The sequence below is a fragment of the Pantherophis guttatus genome, chromosome 1 (assembly GCF_059756535.1).
Source record: "Pantherophis guttatus breed Tessera chromosome 1, ASM5975653v1, whole genome shotgun sequence".
Taxonomy (NCBI): Eukaryota; Metazoa; Chordata; class Lepidosauria; order Squamata; family Colubridae; genus Pantherophis; species Pantherophis guttatus.
Window position 1 is genome coordinate 249,472,162 of NC_142063.1, and position 20,689 is coordinate 249,492,850.

The following is a 20,689-nucleotide window of genomic DNA, read 5'->3' on the forward strand; positions in this document are numbered from 1 at the left end:
AGGTGTAAAACCTTGCTTTTCTCCACATTAAATTTCATGTTGCTGGATAGAGCCCATTGTTCAAGTCCGTCAAGATCTTTTTGGATGAGCTTGTCTTCTGGGGTGTTGGCTATTCCTGCCAGCTTAGTGTCATCTATAAATTTGATGAGTTTCCCTTCTATTCCCTCATCTAAGTCATTTATGAAGATATTGAAGAGTACTCGGCCTAAGTTGGAACCTTGTGGTACCCCACTGCTTACTTCCCTCCATGTAGATGAAACTGCCAACACAAAGCAGCGAAGTCATGTTGATGTTTTGCGTAATGATTACATCACTTAACAATGGAAATTCTGGTCCCAATTAGGGTTGTTAATTCAGAATTACTTGTACAAACTGATAATTGATTTAATTTTTATTTGTGCACCTTGGTTTTTTTTTTTCTGAGTTTGTACAAAACATACACTACTAGAATACTGTCAAGCATGAAAGACCAGGATCACAAGCAAAGTGTCAATTAAACTGATTTATTATTACTCATGCCTGGCACAAGAATCTACTCAATTAACATGATAGCACTATTTTTATGCTAGATAAGAGTCAACAAAATTCAAGAAGGATTGGGCTTTGTTTGTGGCTACATAATGACTCTAAGCTGATTCCTCTTTTGACTCCACCTCAGGTTCTGCCACTACTTCTCCTACATCTCCTATATAACCATCTCTATATCTCATGCCTTTCATTTATAATTATCTCCCCTTGTACAGCCATGCTCTTCAAACAATTAACATCCCCTTTAATAATTCCATTCCTCTCTTCCCTTTTCCCCTAAGTAGTCTATTCCCAAGTCTCAAAATTCTCCCCCGATAATAACCCTTATAGCATTGCAATGTTCTTTTCAATATGATAGTTCTTTCCATGGGTGGAAAAACCTGAAAAACAATTGTGATTGTGGTTTTTCTTTTTCCTCTGAAAGGAAAGGAAAGGAGACACGTCTTGCTTCAGAAATGGAAGTCTTATTTTTGCCTCACTAAAGTGTCCTTGCAATATATTAACTTTCTTAAGAATGCTTACTTTCACAGATACCCTTTGTCACAATATAACATCAGTTTCCTTTCAAAGCAACCACTCAGATGTATTTGCAAAAAAACCAAAAACCCACAGTATGCCCTGAAAATCATTGAGGGTGGAGGGAAGAAAGGCTAGCAAATATGTAAGAAAAGATACTAAGCCTTTTTTTTCTCCTTCATCTTTTAGAAAACAAAGGAGGATTTGTTGTGAACCAGCAATCCCTACCTAGACTCGGTTATTACCGCAGTCCAGCTGGACAGCATTTGTTGTCTATAATACATTGGCAGAGGGTTATTATCATGTTTAGGTAAATACATCAATGAAGGTGATTTATTGTTTCTCTGATATTTGTTTTGCTGTGCAAAATATTATAAAAAGAACTGAAGGATGAAAAAGAAGGATCAAAGTTTTAATTAGGACACTTTGAAACCCCAAAGTGCTAATTTACATGCATTGTTAAAATAAATCTACCACTAGAAAGTTCAGGCTTTCCTTCCTTTCTGAGGACAGATAGTTAGGATACTTAAAGTAAATATTACTGATGGGATTTAAATAATAAATGCATTAAATCTATATCCATACCACTCTCATTTAGGTCATTAAAAGTAAGCCACATCACACAGCAAGAACTTATCTCTAGATATGTTCATTAAAATCTGAAATATTAGTGGAGGGAGGGAGGGAGGGAGGGAGGGAGGGAGGGAAGGAGGAAGGAAGGAAGGAAGGAAGGAAGGAAGGAAGGAAGGAAGGAAGGAAGGAAGGAATTAAATTTATTAAATTTCAAAAAGCAACAAATACAAAATAACAAAGGGTGTTAGGAAAGGAGGGGGAAATCAAAAGGAAAGAGAAGTTAAAAAGTGACAAAAATTAGAATAAGAGGATATCTTATTATATACAGTAGTTGTAGAGCTGTTTTGATCATTATATTTGTATATTTTACATTACATTTTTGTGTTTTTGTTTTACTGTAGCAATAGCATTTAGACTTATATAATGCTTCATAGAGGTTTACAGCCCTCTCTAAGCTGTTTACAAATGTCAGCATATTGCCCTCAACAATCTGGGTCCTCATTTTACCAAACTCAGAAGGATGGAAGGCTGATTCAACCTTGAGCAGGTGAGAATTGAACTACCAAACTGCTGCGCGCAAGCAGTCAGCAGAAATAGTCTGCATACTGCATTCTAACCACTGTGCCATCACGGCTCTGTAATCAGTTATATTATTATATACTGTATTATTATATGATCTTGACGAACCGGGTTATATAAAATAATCTTCACTGGGAAAAAATCGTTCAGATATATATTAGAAGAATCAAAAATATTTTAGAAAAATATGTCCTTTGTGTTATTTTAAATTTGTAGATAAGTAATTGAAAGCCATTACTTAAAAATACCCCTGCTCTTTGTCTCAACTGGTTAAGTACTTTAGAAGGCAATGACTGTACAATAATAAAACTTTAGTTTTATAATAAGCTGAGCTAAAACTGTAAAATCATCATATTCTTTAAAAACTCTTATTAGTTATAAACATATTTCATGGTTCCAGTATGTAGCTTTAATAAATTACTTGTGTTAGTAAAACCTTCAATCTCTGAATTGGTTAATATAGACAAATGTCTCCAAATCCCCAATAACTTGTCACTCAGTCAGCTCTTGGAAAAATGACATTCTTTCTGTATGTTGGTACATGTTTCTACCTACAATAGAAACAGTGGAAGCTATTACTAGATTTCTAAGGCAGCACGGTGGAAATTGCTTTTGTCTTGATGAAATGGCTGGATACACCCGGATCCCCAATCTACCCACACGAGGATAATATTCAGAGCCAATATATAAATGCTAAACAAATGTGAAAGAAAACAATCCCTGAAAGATCATCTGTTTTTTTTTAACTTTTCGAGCCTGGTCTGGGTTTGTTTTCCGGTTGCAAAATAATAGAAGACAATGGCATCAATAGCAGGATGCAAATACAGATGGTAATAGAGCTTTCTCCAGATTGGTCCTTATCAATCTATTGAATAAAGTTCCCATAACCCCAGCCAACTCAAAGGGGAAGCTCACCCTCCTCAGCTACTGATATATTCAACACTGGGCTAATAGAGCATTTCTCTCTGTGAAATAAAGATCAGGGGTAATTAGAAGGAAGGAAGTGTTCCTTTTATGGAGAAACTTTTTTGTACATGCACAGATCCCTTTCACATCGATTAAATAAATGAGAGTCTGAGACCCAAGAATGAGAGAAGGAGTATCAAGGGCAAAGAACTACTGTATTTTTCGGAGTATAAGATGTACTTTTTCTCCCCCAAAAGAGGTTGAAAATTTGAGTACTCTGAATGTAGCTTTTTCAAAGCTTTTTTTCAGCCCTAATGAGGCGCTAGCAAGTGAAGCGATCTTCTGCGCTTAGCCTGCTTTTCTCATTGCTTCTCTCTCTGAAGATCAGCTGTGCTTTAGAAGCTGTTTTTTATCTCGGCGTGCACGTGCGCTCAAAACCAGCGAACTAATGTGCTGAAGCTGACCAGACTAAGGACACTAGTCAGATGAATACCTGCTGGCAGAATTTTATTTTCCTTCTCAAAAACTAAGGTGCGTCTTATACTCCAGTGCATCTTATACTCCGAAAAATATGGTAGTTCCACCCAGAAACACTTTGAAATTACTGATTTATTGCTTTAACCTATGCACTGGTGAAACGAATGGTTTGCACCTGTGTAAAACTAAGCATTCAAGAGGGGTTGGAACTTAGTTCTTTTGTGACAGTGTAGAGATTCTAAGCTGATTCCCCTTTGGACTCCTTCTCCTGGCCCTGCCAATCTCTCTCCTATATACTTTAGATATATAGTAAAGATATACTTTAGTGGTAGATCCTACATACACCGTTGACTACTCATGCATGGCAAAGTTTAATCAATTTCTTGGGTGTGGCCTCTCTCTTTCCTACATTTCATATATCACAGAGTGATTCCTCAGCAGTATTTTTATCTCTAGCCAAGTAGCTGATTCTACATAGCTCGTTAGGAACACATATAGGTAATCCACAACTTGCAATTATGCGTTTAGTAACCATTCAAAGTTACAACAGCACTGAGAAAGGTGGCTTACGACCTTCAATGATTTTACCTTCCCCATGGTCACGTGATCAAAATTCAGGTCCTTGGCAACTGGCATGTATTTATGACAGTTGCAATGTCCCAGGTCATTTGACCTTCACTTGTAACCTTGCCAGCTGACTTCAGACAAGCAAAGTCAATGATGGAAAGCAGATTTGCTTAACAGCTGCATACTTTACAACTGCAGTGATTTGCTTAACAACTATGGCAAAAAAAATCATAAAACAGGATGCAACTCACTTAATAATCTTGCTTAGCAAGAGAAATGTTGGCTTCAATTGTGAGAAGCTGAGAACTACCTGAAGTGATGTAGGTCCTGATCTATAATTGGAATATTACAATATTCTGTATAGGTTAAGTGTGATTGGAATTTGTCTCCAGTGCATAAGCTTTCAGTGTACACACAAACAACAAAGTGAAAAGACATAGATCATAAATCATAAGATACAAACAACAAGTGATAAATCATAAAATACCAATAAGAGAAGGTAGTAGGAAGTATGAGAAGATGAGAAAGATAATAGCAATACAGGCCTGGGTAAATATCTTTAGGCATAAGACAGTGCTGTGGGAGTTAGTTGTTTAGTAGAGTTGTTCAGCATGGGGAAACCAGAGACCGTGAGTTCTAGTGTCATCTTAGGTACGAAAGTTGGCTGGGTGACTTTGGGCCAGTCTCTCAGCCCAACCCACCTCACAAGTTATTGTGGGGAAAACACAATATTTATATTACTTATAAAGTAATAAAGATGGGATAAAAATCTAATAAATAAATCTGTTTGGGTTCCTGGCAGAAATTGCCTTGCTTAAGAGAGATACAACATTGCACATATACTATTTCACAATATTGTATAGATTATAATAAACTAAGAAAAGATACAACTGCTGTCCTTAAACAACATGATTTATTTTATAGCTTAATCATCAACATGTCAAACAGTAGTTTTTGTTTTTTAATTGCTGAGAACTACTAAATCTCTGGAGCATTAGAAAAGATTTGTTTGGATATGGAACTCATCCATAAGCCCATCCTTCCTGTGAATTGCATGTCTTCATTAACAGCTCTGAATAGCACTCATGAAATTGTGTGACTCCCCAGATTTGCCCCTCAAGTTTAGATAAAGACAATAACAAAGGAACTATGTAAATAGGATGTTATGAGCTGCCTTGGCTTAACAGGGGAATGAAAATCCTGATGTTAGTGAAAAATATAACACAGCTAGTTCTGTAGCATTTGTGGGAAATAAGCATTTTATTGTTTAGTTGCCCTGGTGTGTGAAAAGACTAAGATGTAATAATGTAGCCTTCCCCAGCTAGGCACTTGAGGGGCATGTTGCATTACAACTCCCATAAAAACAAAATCCTTTTTTTTTTTACATCCACATTGTGCTCCTCACAATGACAAGAGATGAGTGAGCCTCAGATATACTTTCATGATATATGTATTGTGCTGTAATTTTCTTGTCATGGATCAATTGCAATCAGTGCTAAGTTTTAAAGGGTGATTTCTGAGGTACATAAGTGCTTGCAATCAAACTTAAATCCTGATGGATGCATGGAGACCTCCCGTCCTTTATTTAACTAAAATAACAAAGAGGTTTGCCATTGCCTTTGCTCAGGATTTTTTTTAACCTTCCCAGTCTCACCTAAAGTAGGACCCAGGGAATTCTCTGGCCCAATCCTGCTTAACCTCTGAACTGAAGTAAGATTGGCCTGATAAGCCCATATCTGAGAGCTGGCAGCATGCAGAAATGGTCATTATGTAAAGAGTATTACTTCTTTTCCAGGAATAAAAGGCCGTGCTAAGAATAAGAAGTCCTTATAAACATTTTTTCCTAATGCATTCATCTGTAGATGCTTCCATTGGCAGCAAGCATTCCTGAAACAGCCGAGCACACACCTGGTATGTTTCTGATAACAGCAAGAACACCTAGCAACAAAATCTTGTTTATGTGAGGCACAGAACAGGTGTGTTGAATTAACTTCAGCCAAGTAGTTAAGCAAGAAGACATTATTTCATTTGTTTTACCAAACAATAATAATTAAAGCACATTTATATTTAATTTATTAATTTGTAAAATGTACTATACCTGAACATACTTCCAAACAAATATTTTCCCAGGGAATCTTACAAAATCCTTAGAAACCAACATGTGAAGAACCAAAAAGGAAGGTGAGAAGAAGAGGAGGAAGAAAAAGAGCAAGAAACATAGCATGTACAAAAAGCAGTAAGTAATCTTTTGAATAGCATTCGAATATATGCCCTGCGGTAACACATTATTCAATAAAAAGTACAATTGTAGCATAGATGAAAAGTTGGCATGAAAAACCCTCAGAGATAGAATGTCTTTTCCTCAGAGCAACAATTCTCAAAGTCAATTCCAAACAATTTCTCTAGGACAGTGTATCTCAATCTTGGATGACAATGTTAAGATGTATGGACTTCAACTCCCAGAATTCTGAGAGTCGACATCTACACACCATATAGTTGCCAAGGTTCAGAAATGCTGCTCTAGAAAAGAATTCCAGAAACAGGGGAGCAACTGTGGGAAGGCTCATTCCTGGATATCCATGACTTAAGTAACAGGAAGGCATAATAATCACATGCTGCTGAAGATCGGGGCATGTACCAATGAGCAGGATTTATGAAGTCTTAAAGCTCAGACCTGCATTTGGTTTAGGGCTCACACACAGTATTGAAACATGTATAATGGCAACAAATTATATTTATTTCCTTCAGATTTTACTCCACCCATCTTTTTCTTTAGATGGTAGCTTAAACTCAAGTAGCTAAACAGCTCCATGTGTTTGTTCCAATGAAAATAGTAGAAACTCATAACTTCTAGTAGCTGGGTTTTTTATTTTAACTGATTGTATAAATGATTTTAATCCCAATTAGAAGTTGGGAAGTTACTGGATATGCTGCTCAAAATTGGCAGATTGGAAAGATCTACAGATAGTTCATGATTTATGATTGCTCATGAATTTTAAAGCAAGAAGTTAATCTATTTCATATCTGTAACTCTATTGAAGAAAATTGGAAATTACTTTTTCCCTTTCTCTGTGACTTTTTCTTTCAGTTCTTATGCCATGACTTATGCCACAATGTATTACTTTTTAATAATATCAAAACACATTTGTTTTTATTTTAGTGTATAAAGTTGAGTACACAGACATGCACAGCACCTAAATCCTCCAATGCCCTTAAAATCAGAGCAGACGTGCACCAGTGAATCATATCCACTTCTTAAAATTCCCTGTAGTAAAACAATTTCTTTCGGCACGTATTTCTTCATTCAAAAATGAATGCAAATTGCAGTAAGGAACTTACAGCCCTGGTTTCTCTATTCATGCAAATAAAACCTCAAACTTTCTGGACTAAGATAAACAAGGAGCAATCAAGCTGCAATTAAGTCTCACCCCATCTTCATTGCCAAACTAGTTTTCTAAATATTTGAATAATTAAAATAGCAATCCTAAAACTCAGGACATCTGGAATGCTTCACTTTCCAATGGGCATAGATATTGTATTTCCACTTTAAAAGCCATTCAGTTTCGGCTGTATGCCTCCTAGTCACAGCTAAATAGAAAGTTGCTCTCTTCATGCCTTTGGGCAATCCCAGGGCAACAATTAACCTTTTCAAGTTATGATGGCAGAAAGAAAAAAAAAAACAACCAAAGAGTTTTGCAGCCCAGAAAGCCTGTTCAATGAAGGGAAAGTCCACACCTTCCAAGAGGAGTTCGCTTTATTGCTATCTAGGTACCTCAATGGTTACTGTTAAATGAGGTGTGGAAGAGATTCCATTTGTCCTGTTTATTCAGTACTTCACCCCTAAAGCAGCAAAGAGTACTTCTGCACAGACCTATTCCATACACAGTAATTCATTGAGAAACAAATAAATTCATTCTGAGAAAGGGAAACATTTGTTGCAAAAATTTGTTGCAAAAATAAATCAATTTGTATGGGCTACTAGTATAATATCAGTCCCAATCTCTATTGAAAATGAGGGATAAATTAGGTCTACTCAAATGTTATGTTAGACAAAAGCCCCACCCCAATATTTGGTTGCTTCTGGTTTCTCAAAAGGGCATTCTCCATATATTTAGCTCCATATATTTAGCTCCATATATTTGACCATTTCCCCAAGACTATTTTTTTTGGAAATTGCAATATACAGTAGTACATTATCTAGAAATCTACAGGTAGTCCTCGACTTATACCAGTTCGCTTAGTGACAGCTCAAAGTTACAACAGCATTGAGAAAAGGGATTTATGAACATTTTTCATACTTATGATCATTCCAGCATCCCTATAGTCATATGATCAAAATTCAGATGCTTGGCAACCGACTCACATTTATGCGGGTTGCAGTGTTTCGTGGTTATATTTTGCAACCTTCTGACAAGCAAAACCAATGGGGAAGCCAGATTCACTTAACAACCATGTTACTAATTTAACAACTGCAGGGATTCACTTAAGAAACGTTGCAAGAAAAGTCGTAAAATGGGGCAAACCCCATTTAACAATTTTCTCACTTAGCATATAAATTTTGGACTCAATTGTGGTCGTAAGCTGAGGACTGCCTGTGTTTCCTCTAGCTCTAGCTCTACATCTGTATCAGAACTTACGGTTCAGCTTCAATACTCTGGTCGGGAGCAACATAGTTAGCTGGGATATAGCCTTGCAGTTTTTGTCCAGGTCTGGCAAAACCATTCTCCACAAGCAGGTTTGCAAACCACCAGCCCTCCTGAGAGGTATCCAGCACTTCAAGCTTATCTCCAGGTTGAAAACTCAGATCATCCTCAGTCCGGGCTTGGTAAGGAAACAAGGCAACAAATCTGCAGCTCTGTTTTACCGTTCTGAGTGGAGGTGATATCGGTAGTCCTACCGGAGACCCATTTGTTTCATCGCTCGTCGACGTCTTACCTCCTGACCTGCAATCACAAACTTTGAAAAGCCAGAGCACGTAGGACTCCAGACTTGTACAGTTCTTCTGGCAGCAGTTCCCCATGCTGCGGCTCCTCTTACTTGCTAGCTTCAATTTCTTCAGCTTTTTTTTTTTCTTTTCCTTCTCCTGTCCCTCCCGTTACGCATTCACAAATCCTTGAAAGCTATTTCTTTCATTATCTGTCATTTCCAAACTCATCCTTCGAGCCCTTTGAACAAGATAAAAGCCAAGAGACTTTGCTGGGATCGGGAAAGATCTTTTACTTGGACTTCTTTCCTCTCAATTTCTAAAAACAAAAAGTCTTCCCCAAGAGTTTCTTCCTCTTCTTGAGGCTACTCGCTCAGGACTGAAACCTGAGCAATGAAAAGCAAATCTTTGTGTCAGGGGAATTTTTCACTTCCTCTTCTGATCATTCAGAAAGACCTGAGCCATTCTCCTAGGAGCCAAAAAAAAAAAAAAAAAGATAAAATAACCAAACAGAAGCAGAACAGATTTTTTTCCAGCTAAATCTCCCTATCTTTCTTCCTCCTGATACTCTTTAGTCTCTCAAAGATATACTGTGACTACTGCAGAGAGACCAAAACCGTGTCACTCTTGGTAATGAATAACCAATCAGACTGACCTTTTGTGTTAATAAGCTGAAATGTGGACAAACTTCTTTTGTATGAACTTCCTGGTTTCTCCTCTTTCTGCTTCTCTTTTATTACACAGAGAGTGGCGTATTTTCCCTTCTGTTCTGCATACCACAAATAAAGCAATCTGCAAAATCATTGTACCATATAAATAAATGTGCTATTATTATCATATTTGGCATGAATTCTCTTGTATATGGTTTTATTAAATGTTTCTAAAAACAAAATAAAAACTAATGCAAACTAATATAGAGTAAGGAAAAGGAAAAGAAATAAAAAAAAGAACGCTAAAAGTAGGAAAAATTAAAAGAAAAAAGATACAAAGAAGTAGCTTTCAATTTTCTTTACAACAAATTATAAGATTATTATAAGAAATTATTATAAGAAATTATAATTATAAGATTACTTCTTACTCTCTGGTTACAGCATACTCTTCCTTCTATTCTAATTATCAAAACCATAAATCATACAGTATGTTCATTTTATAATGGGCTTCCAGTCAGCAATAAATGTGGTTTATTGTTTTGTTTTGTTTTTTCCTGATCAAAGAAGTCAGTTTAGGCATCTCAGCAAGATCCAGCTCTCATTTTAACTAACCATTTCTCCACTTTGGGTAATGGCCAATTTTTCTGTTCAGGTGCATACAGTAATCTCACTACAGTTATCATGTACAAAAACAAAGTTCCATGACATATTTCCAATTGTTTGTCAATCACAAAAGAAAAACCTCTGGTTTTCAATTCTATTGTTGTTGTTGTTAGTTGCAAAGATCTGTCTGACCCATCGCGACCCCATGGACAACGTTCCTCCAGGCCTTCCTATCCTTTACTATCCTCTGGAGTCCATTTAAGCTCACACCTACTGCTTCAGTGACTCCATCCAGCCACCTCGTTCTCTGTCATCCCATTTTTGCCCTCAATCTTTCCCAGCATTAGGCTCTTCTCCAGTGAGTCCTTCCTTCTCATTAGGTGGCCAAAATATTTGAGTTTCATCTTCAGGATCTGGCCTTCTAAAGAGCAGTCAGGGTTGATCTCCTCTAGGACTGACCGGTTTGATCGACTTGCAGTCCAAGGGACTCTTGCAGGAGTCTTCTCCAGCACCAGAGTTCAAAGGCCTCAATTCTTTGGCGCTCAGCCTTTCTTATGGTCCAACTTTCACAGCCATACATTGCAACTGGGAAGTGGGATTCAGTTCTATAGTAATCTTTAAAGTCCTTTGAATCCGTATATGTGCTCGAATCCAGAATTTTCTAATTTTTTCACAAGTCCACCAAACATGGCAAAATATATCTCTGGTTCACATTTCCAAAATAAATTTGAAACACCTTTATACATTCTAGTACAGTGATGGTGAACCTTTTCGGCACCGAGTGTCCAAACCGGAACACGCGTGCATGTGCTTCCATGCGCACATGCCAGAGCGCTGGAAACCCAAAGACCAGCTGACTGGTGCTCATGTGTGCGCCGGCCAGCTGGTCTTTGCATGTGCCAGAGCACCGGAAATCTGAAGACCAGTTAGCCAGCATGCACATGCCTGTTTTTGGGGCATTTTTTGGGCTGTTTTGGGCCATTTTGGGCCCAAAAAATAGCCACTAACCAGTACACCAGCGCCCGTGAAGACTGGCTAGCTGGTGCATATGTGCACACCAGAAACCAGGAGAGCAGCTGGCAATGGTGCACGTGCCCACAGAGAGGGCTCTGTGTGCCACCTCTGGCACGCGTACCATAGGTTCGCCATCACGGTTCTAGTCATATGTCATATTTCATTTTATAAAAATTCTCTTTAAAATGATAACATAGTGTAAATTTCAGTTCTTTCAGTCGCATATTTTTCCATTATTTCATTTGCATATTATAACCAAAATTTTAGCCCACTTTTTTTTATTGAAAAGTTTTACAAAAAACAAAAAATTTCTTCCCCCCCATATTCCCCCCACCCTTTCCCTCCCCTCGTCCCCCCCTCCCCCCCAGACTTCCCAGAGCAAAATACACGGTGTTTCATTTAACAATCATAAAATAGATTAACCTACTTATCCTTAGACTACTAACTCCCCCCCTGAAACCTTAACTCCACTATAGATAACAAAATACTTCTAATACTTAATGTTCATTCATAAGCTATTTGATATTTTCTTGTCTGATACTTATTTTGAATATAGTCAATCCATCTTCTCCATTCCGATACATATCTTTCTTGTGTATAGTCCTTCAAGTACACTGAGATTTTCACCATTTCTGCTAGGTTTGTTACTTTCAGTATCCACTCTTCAATAGTAGGCAAAGAGTCCTTCTTCCAATATTGTGCTACCAACAGCCTAGCTGCTGATATTAGATTCAAAATCAATTTAGTCTCTAATACTGTACAGTCCATAGTTATACCCAATAGGAACAATTGAGGAGTAAATTTCAACCTTCTTTTCAGAATATTCTGCATCACAAAAATATGGAACGCTTCACGAATTTGCGTGTCATCCTTGCGCAGGGGCCATGCTAATCTTCTCTGTATCATTCCAATTTTATGTGCTGCCGAAGTGAGCACAATTTTAGCCCACTTTATCAGACATTCATTCGCATATTTCTGTTTCAAATTTCAATATCCCCTGCCACAAGTTTTTGTCTTGATTTTATTTTACATTCCCCCTGACAAATTTCTAGTTCACAAATTAGTCAGTTGTACTTGCCTATTATTTCTCATGTACAATATGCTTTTTGTGCTAAGAGGCACAAAGGTGTTTTCAGGCACAATCTGAATTTATATCTATTCCATATTCTCAATATGGCATGCCTAACATGATTTTTTAAAAAAAATAAACACTGACTTTGATTTTGTTGTACCACAAATATCCATGCCTCCCAAACCTCGGATCATGTCTTTCTAACTATAGAAGTCTTCTGTTTCTCAGCAACACTCACTGTTTCATCCAAACTAACAGCAAACTGCAAAACACACATTCAAATCTGGTGAACCCAATCCCTCTCTTTCCTTTGCTTCTTGTAGCATGTTATATTTAACTCATGCTTTTTTCCCCTTCCACACAACTTTAGATATAACCTTCTGCCACTCTTTAAATGGCGCACCAGTTTTCAGTACAGTATTTTTTGAAATAAAAAGTCATACTATTCAAGACATTCATTTTTAATTACAAAAATTCTTCCCAACAATGAAAATTGTAGTTTCTCCCATATTAACATATTTTTTAGCTTCATTCCATGTCTTAACATAATTATTTTGAAATAGCATAACATTTATATTTGTCCTAAGGATACTCTCATATTTTACCTTCTTTTCAATCTGAAAACTTAATTTGCTTATCAATTCTGTTTGATCTTCTATTTTCATATTTTTGTTAGTATCTTTGTCTTCTGTTTATTAACCTTGAAGGTTCCTAAACCACCATATTCCTTTAATGTGTCCATTCATATTTCAATTCGCTTTAAGGAATCTTCTAGAACCAACACCATGTCATCTGCAAAGTTTCTTTTTTAACCTTTACTCCCTCAACTTTCTCATCTGTCCCATATCTGTATTCAATATAAACAAGAAAAGGACAGTCAGTATTCCTGTCTTGTTCCTTTTTGTATCTCACAAGCTTTGTTAGATCTCCATTAACAATCATTTGTGCTTTCTGTGAGTTATAGATCGATCTCATCCATTTTATGAAGTTCTGTTCAAAATTCATATCTTCCAGAACCTTAAACAAGAAATCCCAGTTCAAATTGTCAAGGGCCTTTTCTGCATCTAAGAAGATCAATACAGTTTGTTTTTTATTATGTACCAGAAGTACTTGCATGATAATCTTATTGATATTTCTCTTAGAAAGATACTTGGAGGCTACATTCAGCATCTCATGACATACTTTTTCCAAAGTCACAGAATCACTGTGCAGTTCATGGAAATCTCTTGCATTCTTGCAAGGCTTCATTTAGGATGACCTTCTTAAACTTTCTGCCACCAGATACATAGCTCCAGGATAGCAATAGCACTTAGACTTATATACTGCTTCACAGTGCTTTACAGCTCTCTCTAAGCGGTTTACAGAGTCAGCATAATGCCCCCCAAAATTCCTTCAATAGATATGGTTGGCAATAATAAAAGAAAGTCAGAAAACAAGTTAATTGAAAACAGAAATCAAGACAACATTGGTATTCAAGCAGTAGAAAAAGGAGAAGAGTCAAGATAATTTCTGCATGCCCTATTATCTAGGAATATAGATCTACTCCATGCTGGGTACATGATGTAGTACACCTTAAGTAAGATCATAATATGGCTCTAATATCACAATTGTGGACTATTCGTTTATGTCCGTTTTCCTACAAAAAAAATCACTGTCCTGTTAAAATACATTTTAGCATCTAACTTGTTTGTAGGTCAAAATTCCTCTACAGAATGATGGGCCTTTGGAGTGAAAAGTATAGCATTTTAAATCAAGAATTCTGTCCACATCAAAATGTTCCATATTTTGTGTGTAGTTGGTATTTAACAGAACTGGGATTTGTTCAATTTTCGATGTATGTAGCCCACCAAGCAATTCATACACATGTAGTTGAAAAGACGAAACATATATTTAAATAAACATATGTGAGTTCAACTGTGATCAACTGTGACTGCATAACATCTTTAGAAAGAACCAGATTGAAAAGTTTTTCTAGCCTCATCAATAAAAAGCAGAAATCTTATTTTCAAAGACTGGAGGAGGAGGAATTGCAGTCTTTAGGGAACATTATTCTTTGTTAGTTAATTTGTTAAGCAGACCTCTCATTAGTTTACTGGTGTACACAATCCTTTCATAGTAACTAGAGCATCCAAATTCATAGCTTTGTAAATACTCTTCCATTGTAGGGCATAAAAAAAAATCTGAGCCATTTTTTTTCGCTCTGAAAACTTATTCCCCAAATCCTTATTAACATAATGAACCGAAGTGATAAATCCTGTTTTCTGCTGCTTGCATTGTAAATATGTTTTGAGATCAGTGTCAAGGCTCAGTAACAATACACATGAACGCACTGATGAAATTCCAGCTTATAATTGTTCAGAATCTTCAGACTCCAGCACTAGAGACAGTTTTTTTTCTCATCTAAAATCAGATATATTTTATACCTATTCTTTTATTCTAATGTCTTGATTGCCTAAGATGCTTACATTACAACAGTGTGTTTTCAGTGCTATGAGAGGTTCATTTACAAGCCAATATAAATTAATGAAATAGCAATAGCACTTAGACTTATATACCGCTTCATAGTGCTTTTTACAGCCCTGTCTAAGTGGTTTACAGAGTCAGCATATTGCTCCCAAAAGTCTGGGTCCTCATTTTACCCACCTTGGAAGGATGGAAGGCTGAGTCAACCTTGAGCCGGTGAGATTCGATCTGCTGAATTGCAGCTAGCAGTCAGCTGAAGTAGCCTGCAGTACTGCACTCTAACCACTGCACCACCTCGGCTCTATCATAGCAATACTCTGGCTTTACAATATAATGAGATCTAGAACTGTTAACATGGTGCAAAACTTCAAAGTTATAGTTATACAGTACTAGCTGCCACTCAAATGTGTTGCCTTAGTGGCTCAGCTACCTATTTGGTGGTATTGCCAGAGTAGAGATACTCTCACTAAAGTTCCTGCTGTTTACCCTATTTTAGTTTTTATCTCAGCCACTCTCTAATGAGCTGCACCTTTTGTTTTCAACTTTCACTTGACAAAAAAAAAAAAAAAAGGAAAAATATGCCCTTAGCATATCTATATCTCCAGATGGCCTTTAGGAGAGGGAATAGGAGGCCAGATAATTTTTGTAAATTGGAGTACTATAGTTCTAACATCTATGCAAATTCTCAGTCATCCAGGTCATGGTTATCCCAAAGGTGATTTTTTTTTTTTAAAGGTGACTTGACTTTCTTTGTTTTTCCTTGAAGAGTTTCACTTCTCATCCAAGAAACTTCTTCAGTTCTGATTGATGGTAAAGAATGGAAGGATGTATATTCCTTGCAGTCATCTGGTTGTTAGTACTCTCTCTGAGAATCATTGAGAACACTTGGAGGTTTATCTGTGCCCTCCAGGGTCACCTGAATAGCGCAAATGGATATGGAATCTTCTTGGAACTATTGAAATCGTTCTGACTATTCCGTTCTGTTCTGATCCGATTCTATTTGATTCTATCTAGCTAATTCAGTTCTAATGAGTAGTTCTACCTTTTTTGGGGTGGGGTGGGGAGAGCACCAGACCTTACAAGGATGTTGAATTATGCCAAAATACATATTTAATTTATTTTAAATTTTTAACTGCCTTTATTTTTATAAATAACTCAAGGCAGGGAACATATGTAATATTTCTTCCCCCTCCTATTTTCCCCTGATTGGGGAGGCTCATACCAGTGGTGGGTTGCTACCGATTCGCCCCGGATCAGGCGAACTGGTAGCAGCGGTGGGAGGCTACGCCCACCCGCCCGGACAGAATGCACAGAAGCGTCATGAGTGCGTGCATACCCATGAGCGAACCAGTAGCAACGGGTCTTGAAACCCGTCCCTGGTTCATACATGTTAGAGTTGCCATGTTGAAAAATACTGCTCTACTCATTTGACACTGCTCGTACAATTGCATTATCTATTGTTTATGTGGAAGGCTTTCCCATTTGACTTACAGGTGACATGCGATTAGAGTTCTTTTATTATTCTTCTTGAACATAAGAGCTGGCTGGTCTGAACTGCTACTTTAAACGAGACATAATTAAATGGATTATGCAAAAATGTAATAACTGTTAGCAATTCAAGTGTTCGGTATTCTACATAGTGCTCACTGCTGTTAGCATTGTGCATATACTCTTCTGAAAATTATACCGTTTTAAGTTGTTTTAAATGCACAGTTTGTGGCCTATCGGTGTGCATTCTTTACAAACATTTTCCTGATAAAAGCCTGCCATTACCTCTAATTCCAATAAACCTTATTCCATTTAACATAATATCTGCTTAGATTGTTTACTTATACAAAATAACCATAATGATTAACACAGCTCTAAAACATGCTTTTCTTGACTAGGCAAGGGACAATAATTCCATAAACAAATTAGAAGTTGGTTTAATGGAGGAAAAACAGTGAATGCATTTTTTTAATGTGTTGTGTGTATGTGTGTGCATAATTAAATCACAGTTCTAATATAGCTGAAACAGTTGCATTTCAGGAATATATAACACTTATTTGCACATTAATTGGCGCCATACTTTACAATGATATTTGGGAAAGCAATAACAAAATGGCTTCCTTTGCTATGCAAGTCTTCTTTTAATTTGCATTTACTTTTTGAAATATCCTTGAACATATAGGTTAAATATCGATTATTATCAGATTTACTTATAGATGATGTTACGGAGAACACTGAAGTGCATTTGCAAAATGAATAATGACCAATGCTACCAAGTACCTAAGCTGGTTGATATGTTCCGCATTTAAATCTTTTAGCCTACTGCCATTATAATGTAGCTGCAGAGAAGAGGGAAAAAGCAGAAGCAAGGCTATTTTATCATTTCTGCCAGCTGCCTTGGGAGCTTTCCTAAATCTGACTTTGCCAGCAGCCATTCCATCAGGAAACCCTGAAGTGTTTTTACCCAGCTATGCAGCATAAGAATCATAACGTTAAGGACTGGAATTTCTTTTTCTTTTCATCTTCCTCCATCGTCCTCTCCTTTGTGGACCAAATATTTTAGACTGTAAGCCTAGTAGAGAAACCATCTTTTCATGTGTTCACAGTGCTGGTGTGCGGTAGAAATGCTTTCAATTAATACATTAAAACTGCCTGATTTGAAGGGTTTCCGTCTTATGCCTCATTACAAAATCATTTATTTTCTCCAAGGCTAGACAGGAACAAATCTGAATCTTCTTCTACTGGAATTGAGGGAGGCTGCAGCTTTCAAGGTGTATAGGTTAGGAAATCAACTTGGAACAGATCTAGGATTATCTGTTCAAAGTTATGACAGAAAGATCCCTCTCCCCAGCAAAGGTACTTATGACCTGCTTTCAAAATGATGGCTGCTGCAGTGCCCCCGCTGTCGTTCATCTACATTCGAGTAGAGAGTAGAGATTCTGAAGTGACACACACCACCAACTTTCCCCATCCATCCCACTGTGGTGGCCCAGTGGTTAGAATGTACTGCAGGCTATTCCTGCTGACTGCCAGGTACCTGCACTCTGGCAGTTTGGATCTCACCAGGCTCAAGGTTGACTCAGCCTTCCATCCTTCTGAGGTCGGTAAAATGAAAACCCAGATTGTTGGGGGCAATATGCTGATTCTGTAAAACCGCTTAGAGAGGGCTGTAAAAACACTATGAAGCAGTATATAAGTCTAAGTGAATAGTATTGCTATTATCCCAGGTCCTTGACTTGCTCCCAAGCTTGCTGCAGCAAAGCAAGGGAGCCTAAAGTTGGGCAGCAGAAATGACCAGCACATGGAGGGCTGAGGACTACTTTCCATCCGGCCACCCAAAAGGACTTCCAAGCACTTGGCCTCCTCCTCACCCAGCAGCACCCAATTTGCCTGTTTGTTTTTGCAGAGGAACCCATGCGATGCAATACAAGGCTCAACTTTCTTGAAGCTGCTGGCCTCTCCTAGCAAGTAGTACTTCTCATGAGATTCTGTAGGGAACTCTGTTTTTTAAGGAAGCTCCAGAAACTCCGCAAATAGATGGTGTCTCCTTCTGGGAGTTGGCTGACCCTGGGGAACCCTGAGGATCAGGAAGCAGAGCAGGCTCTGGGCCTGGGCCTGCACTAAACCTCCATGGATCTCTCCTATCTCTGAAGCACTCCGTACTTCACTTAATGACTTGCACATTCATTTAACAATTGGACCAGGGAGATTAGGGATGGGGAAATATTAAGTGAGATGTTCCACTTAATGGTCATCACAACATGCAACCATAAGGAACAGGCTCCATTATGGTCATAAGTGAAAGACTATCTGCATCTCCTTCTTGGAAAGCATCTAAAAAAACCAAACAAAAAATGAATGTAGGCGTTTCCCACTAATTTTAACTTTATAGGCAAACCATATCAGGTTAAGGAACAAAGGGGGTGGTGACATTGTCCCCGCATTGCAGCAAGCGACGCCTTGCTTAATCACTGTTTGTGGGTGCTATAAAAGAAATTGTATTATGCAAGGGACTATTACAGCTTGCTATTTTATTGCAGGAATTCCCTAGAACCGTTATTTGACTGCCATACTAATGTTATCTAGATTTGTTGTTTTAGTTACAAAATTGATTTCCTATGGAGAGCTTGTTTAATTTAATGGATAAAAATGGAAGCTGCTGGATAAAAGGCGAGACTATTGGAGGCCAGAAATTCCCCAAATTCAATTTTTGCCTAAGGCCTGAGTTGCTGATTATATGCAAAGGTTCTGTATTTGGAGATTTCCATGCAATTTTGCTGGAGACGATGTAAATGACGGCTGTAGCATAAAGATATAATGTATAATTTTCCCCTCCTTTCGCCATCCTCAATTTGGGGGGGGGGGTATATACACATACATAGAGAAACATATAGTGTGTGTTTGTGTATACGTGTATCCAATCTTTCATGACTGTAAGCTACCCAGTTACCTTGTGGTAAGATGGGTGGCCAATAAATTTTATAAATAAATACAAGAAAAGAAACTAAAGTTTTAGCAATATAACAACTTTATCTTTGGCTTCAGCAAAATGAAACTAGCTCATATGAGAATTCTAATATTTTTTTGAAGAAATTGCCTTTTTTTTAAAGTTCTTTTTGCTCAGTTCCCAACAAACATTTAACAAATCACAGAAGAAATACTTCCCATCATCAACCATAAAAGTATTTAAGCTTTTTCATTCATTCAAATAACAACTATTATATAAAGGTCTGTAATTGAAAACATATAATTAAGCATGTCATTGAATATATGATTCATAATTATATCTTTATCTCTGCCTGAAGTGAAATGTCAGAAGATTGGGATTTTAATGTTTCATTAATTAACCTAAAATGCATTTGCTGAATTTTATTTTGCAAAAAGCAGAGCATACTTAAAAGTATGTAAATTATTTACAAAATGGTATTTGACCATTGATCTGCTTCTAAGTATCTGACTACCATCTCTGAGCTGCAAAACCCAATCATTCTTTGCTGCCATCAAGTGGTAATCTGGGTTTTAGTAGCCCAGTTATGGTAGAACTATTTAAACGTTGAGCTCAAGCTATTTCAGCAAGAGTCGTATCTAGTTAGCGGCTGCCTGGCATGGAGTAGTCAACAGAAGCATCGTTCTTAATTGCGTATCCAGGATGTATTCTGTAGTTGCATACCAGCAAAATGAAGTTACTGTTGCTACAGAAACCTCCTAGTATCGTGAATATTTATTTTCCCATGTGGAGTTGAACTTCCATTGAAGGAAATGGTGTGCAATCTTGGGTTTCTCCTGGACCCATGGCTCCTGTTGGAATAGTGGTGGAAGCCATGGTGGGGAGTCCCTTTGATGTTTCAAGAGATCTGCTTATTGCATCTTTTTCTGGACCAGATGATGAAATGATCATGGTCATTTCTAAATTTATTTTCATCAATAATCAATTAAGCACTATCAAGACATTTTATCCTGGATAAACCTTATCCAGGATAATCTGTTCCCAAACTGGTCCTTAAATCCGGCAATAGCACAGCTATCACCATTCTAGTTGAGCCTTGAACTGCTGATTATCTTCTTCTACTCCTTTTTCCAGCATGATGGAATTCTCAGGGAAGTTGGCTCTTCACCTGATATCCAAATATGGTAATTTGAACTTCATCATCTGTACTTTAACTCTGGAGAGATTTGTTTGATGATCCATTTCTTTTCTTGGTCATCCATGTTATTATTAGGAGTCTTTTTCAATACCATAATTCAAAAGGGTTGATACATTCTTGGTCCTGTTGCTTTAAAATCCAACTATCCTTCCTTCCAATAAGTACCAGAAGCACCAGTGCCTAC

At 37.4% G+C, this 20,689-nt stretch overlaps 2 protein-coding genes and 1 non-coding gene across 3 annotated transcripts in view; 1 reads left to right on the plus strand and 2 right to left on the minus strand.

Annotated features, from left to right (window-relative positions):
- Window positions 1-9,709, minus strand: part of FRK (fyn related Src family tyrosine kinase) — a 52,774-nt gene extending 43,065 nt beyond the window's left edge. The window contains exon 1 of the mRNA XM_060689090.2: window positions 8,784-9,709. Coding sequence (XP_060545073.2) covers window positions 8,784-9,166 — 383 coding nt within the window. The 5' untranslated portion in view covers window positions 9,167-9,709. The remainder of the gene's footprint in view (window positions 1-8,783) is intronic.
- Window positions 6,332-20,689, plus strand: part of NT5DC1 (5'-nucleotidase domain containing 1) — a 94,302-nt gene continuing 79,944 nt past the window's right edge. The window contains exon 1 of the mRNA XM_034409205.3: window positions 6,332-6,382. The gene's annotated coding sequence lies outside the window, so the exon portion shown is untranslated. The remainder of the gene's footprint in view (window positions 6,383-20,689) is intronic.
- On the minus strand, window positions 12,172-12,273 carry LOC117660912 (U6 spliceosomal RNA). Its single transcript, XR_004589851.2, has one exon. It is a non-coding gene; the product is annotated as a U6 spliceosomal RNA (small nuclear RNA).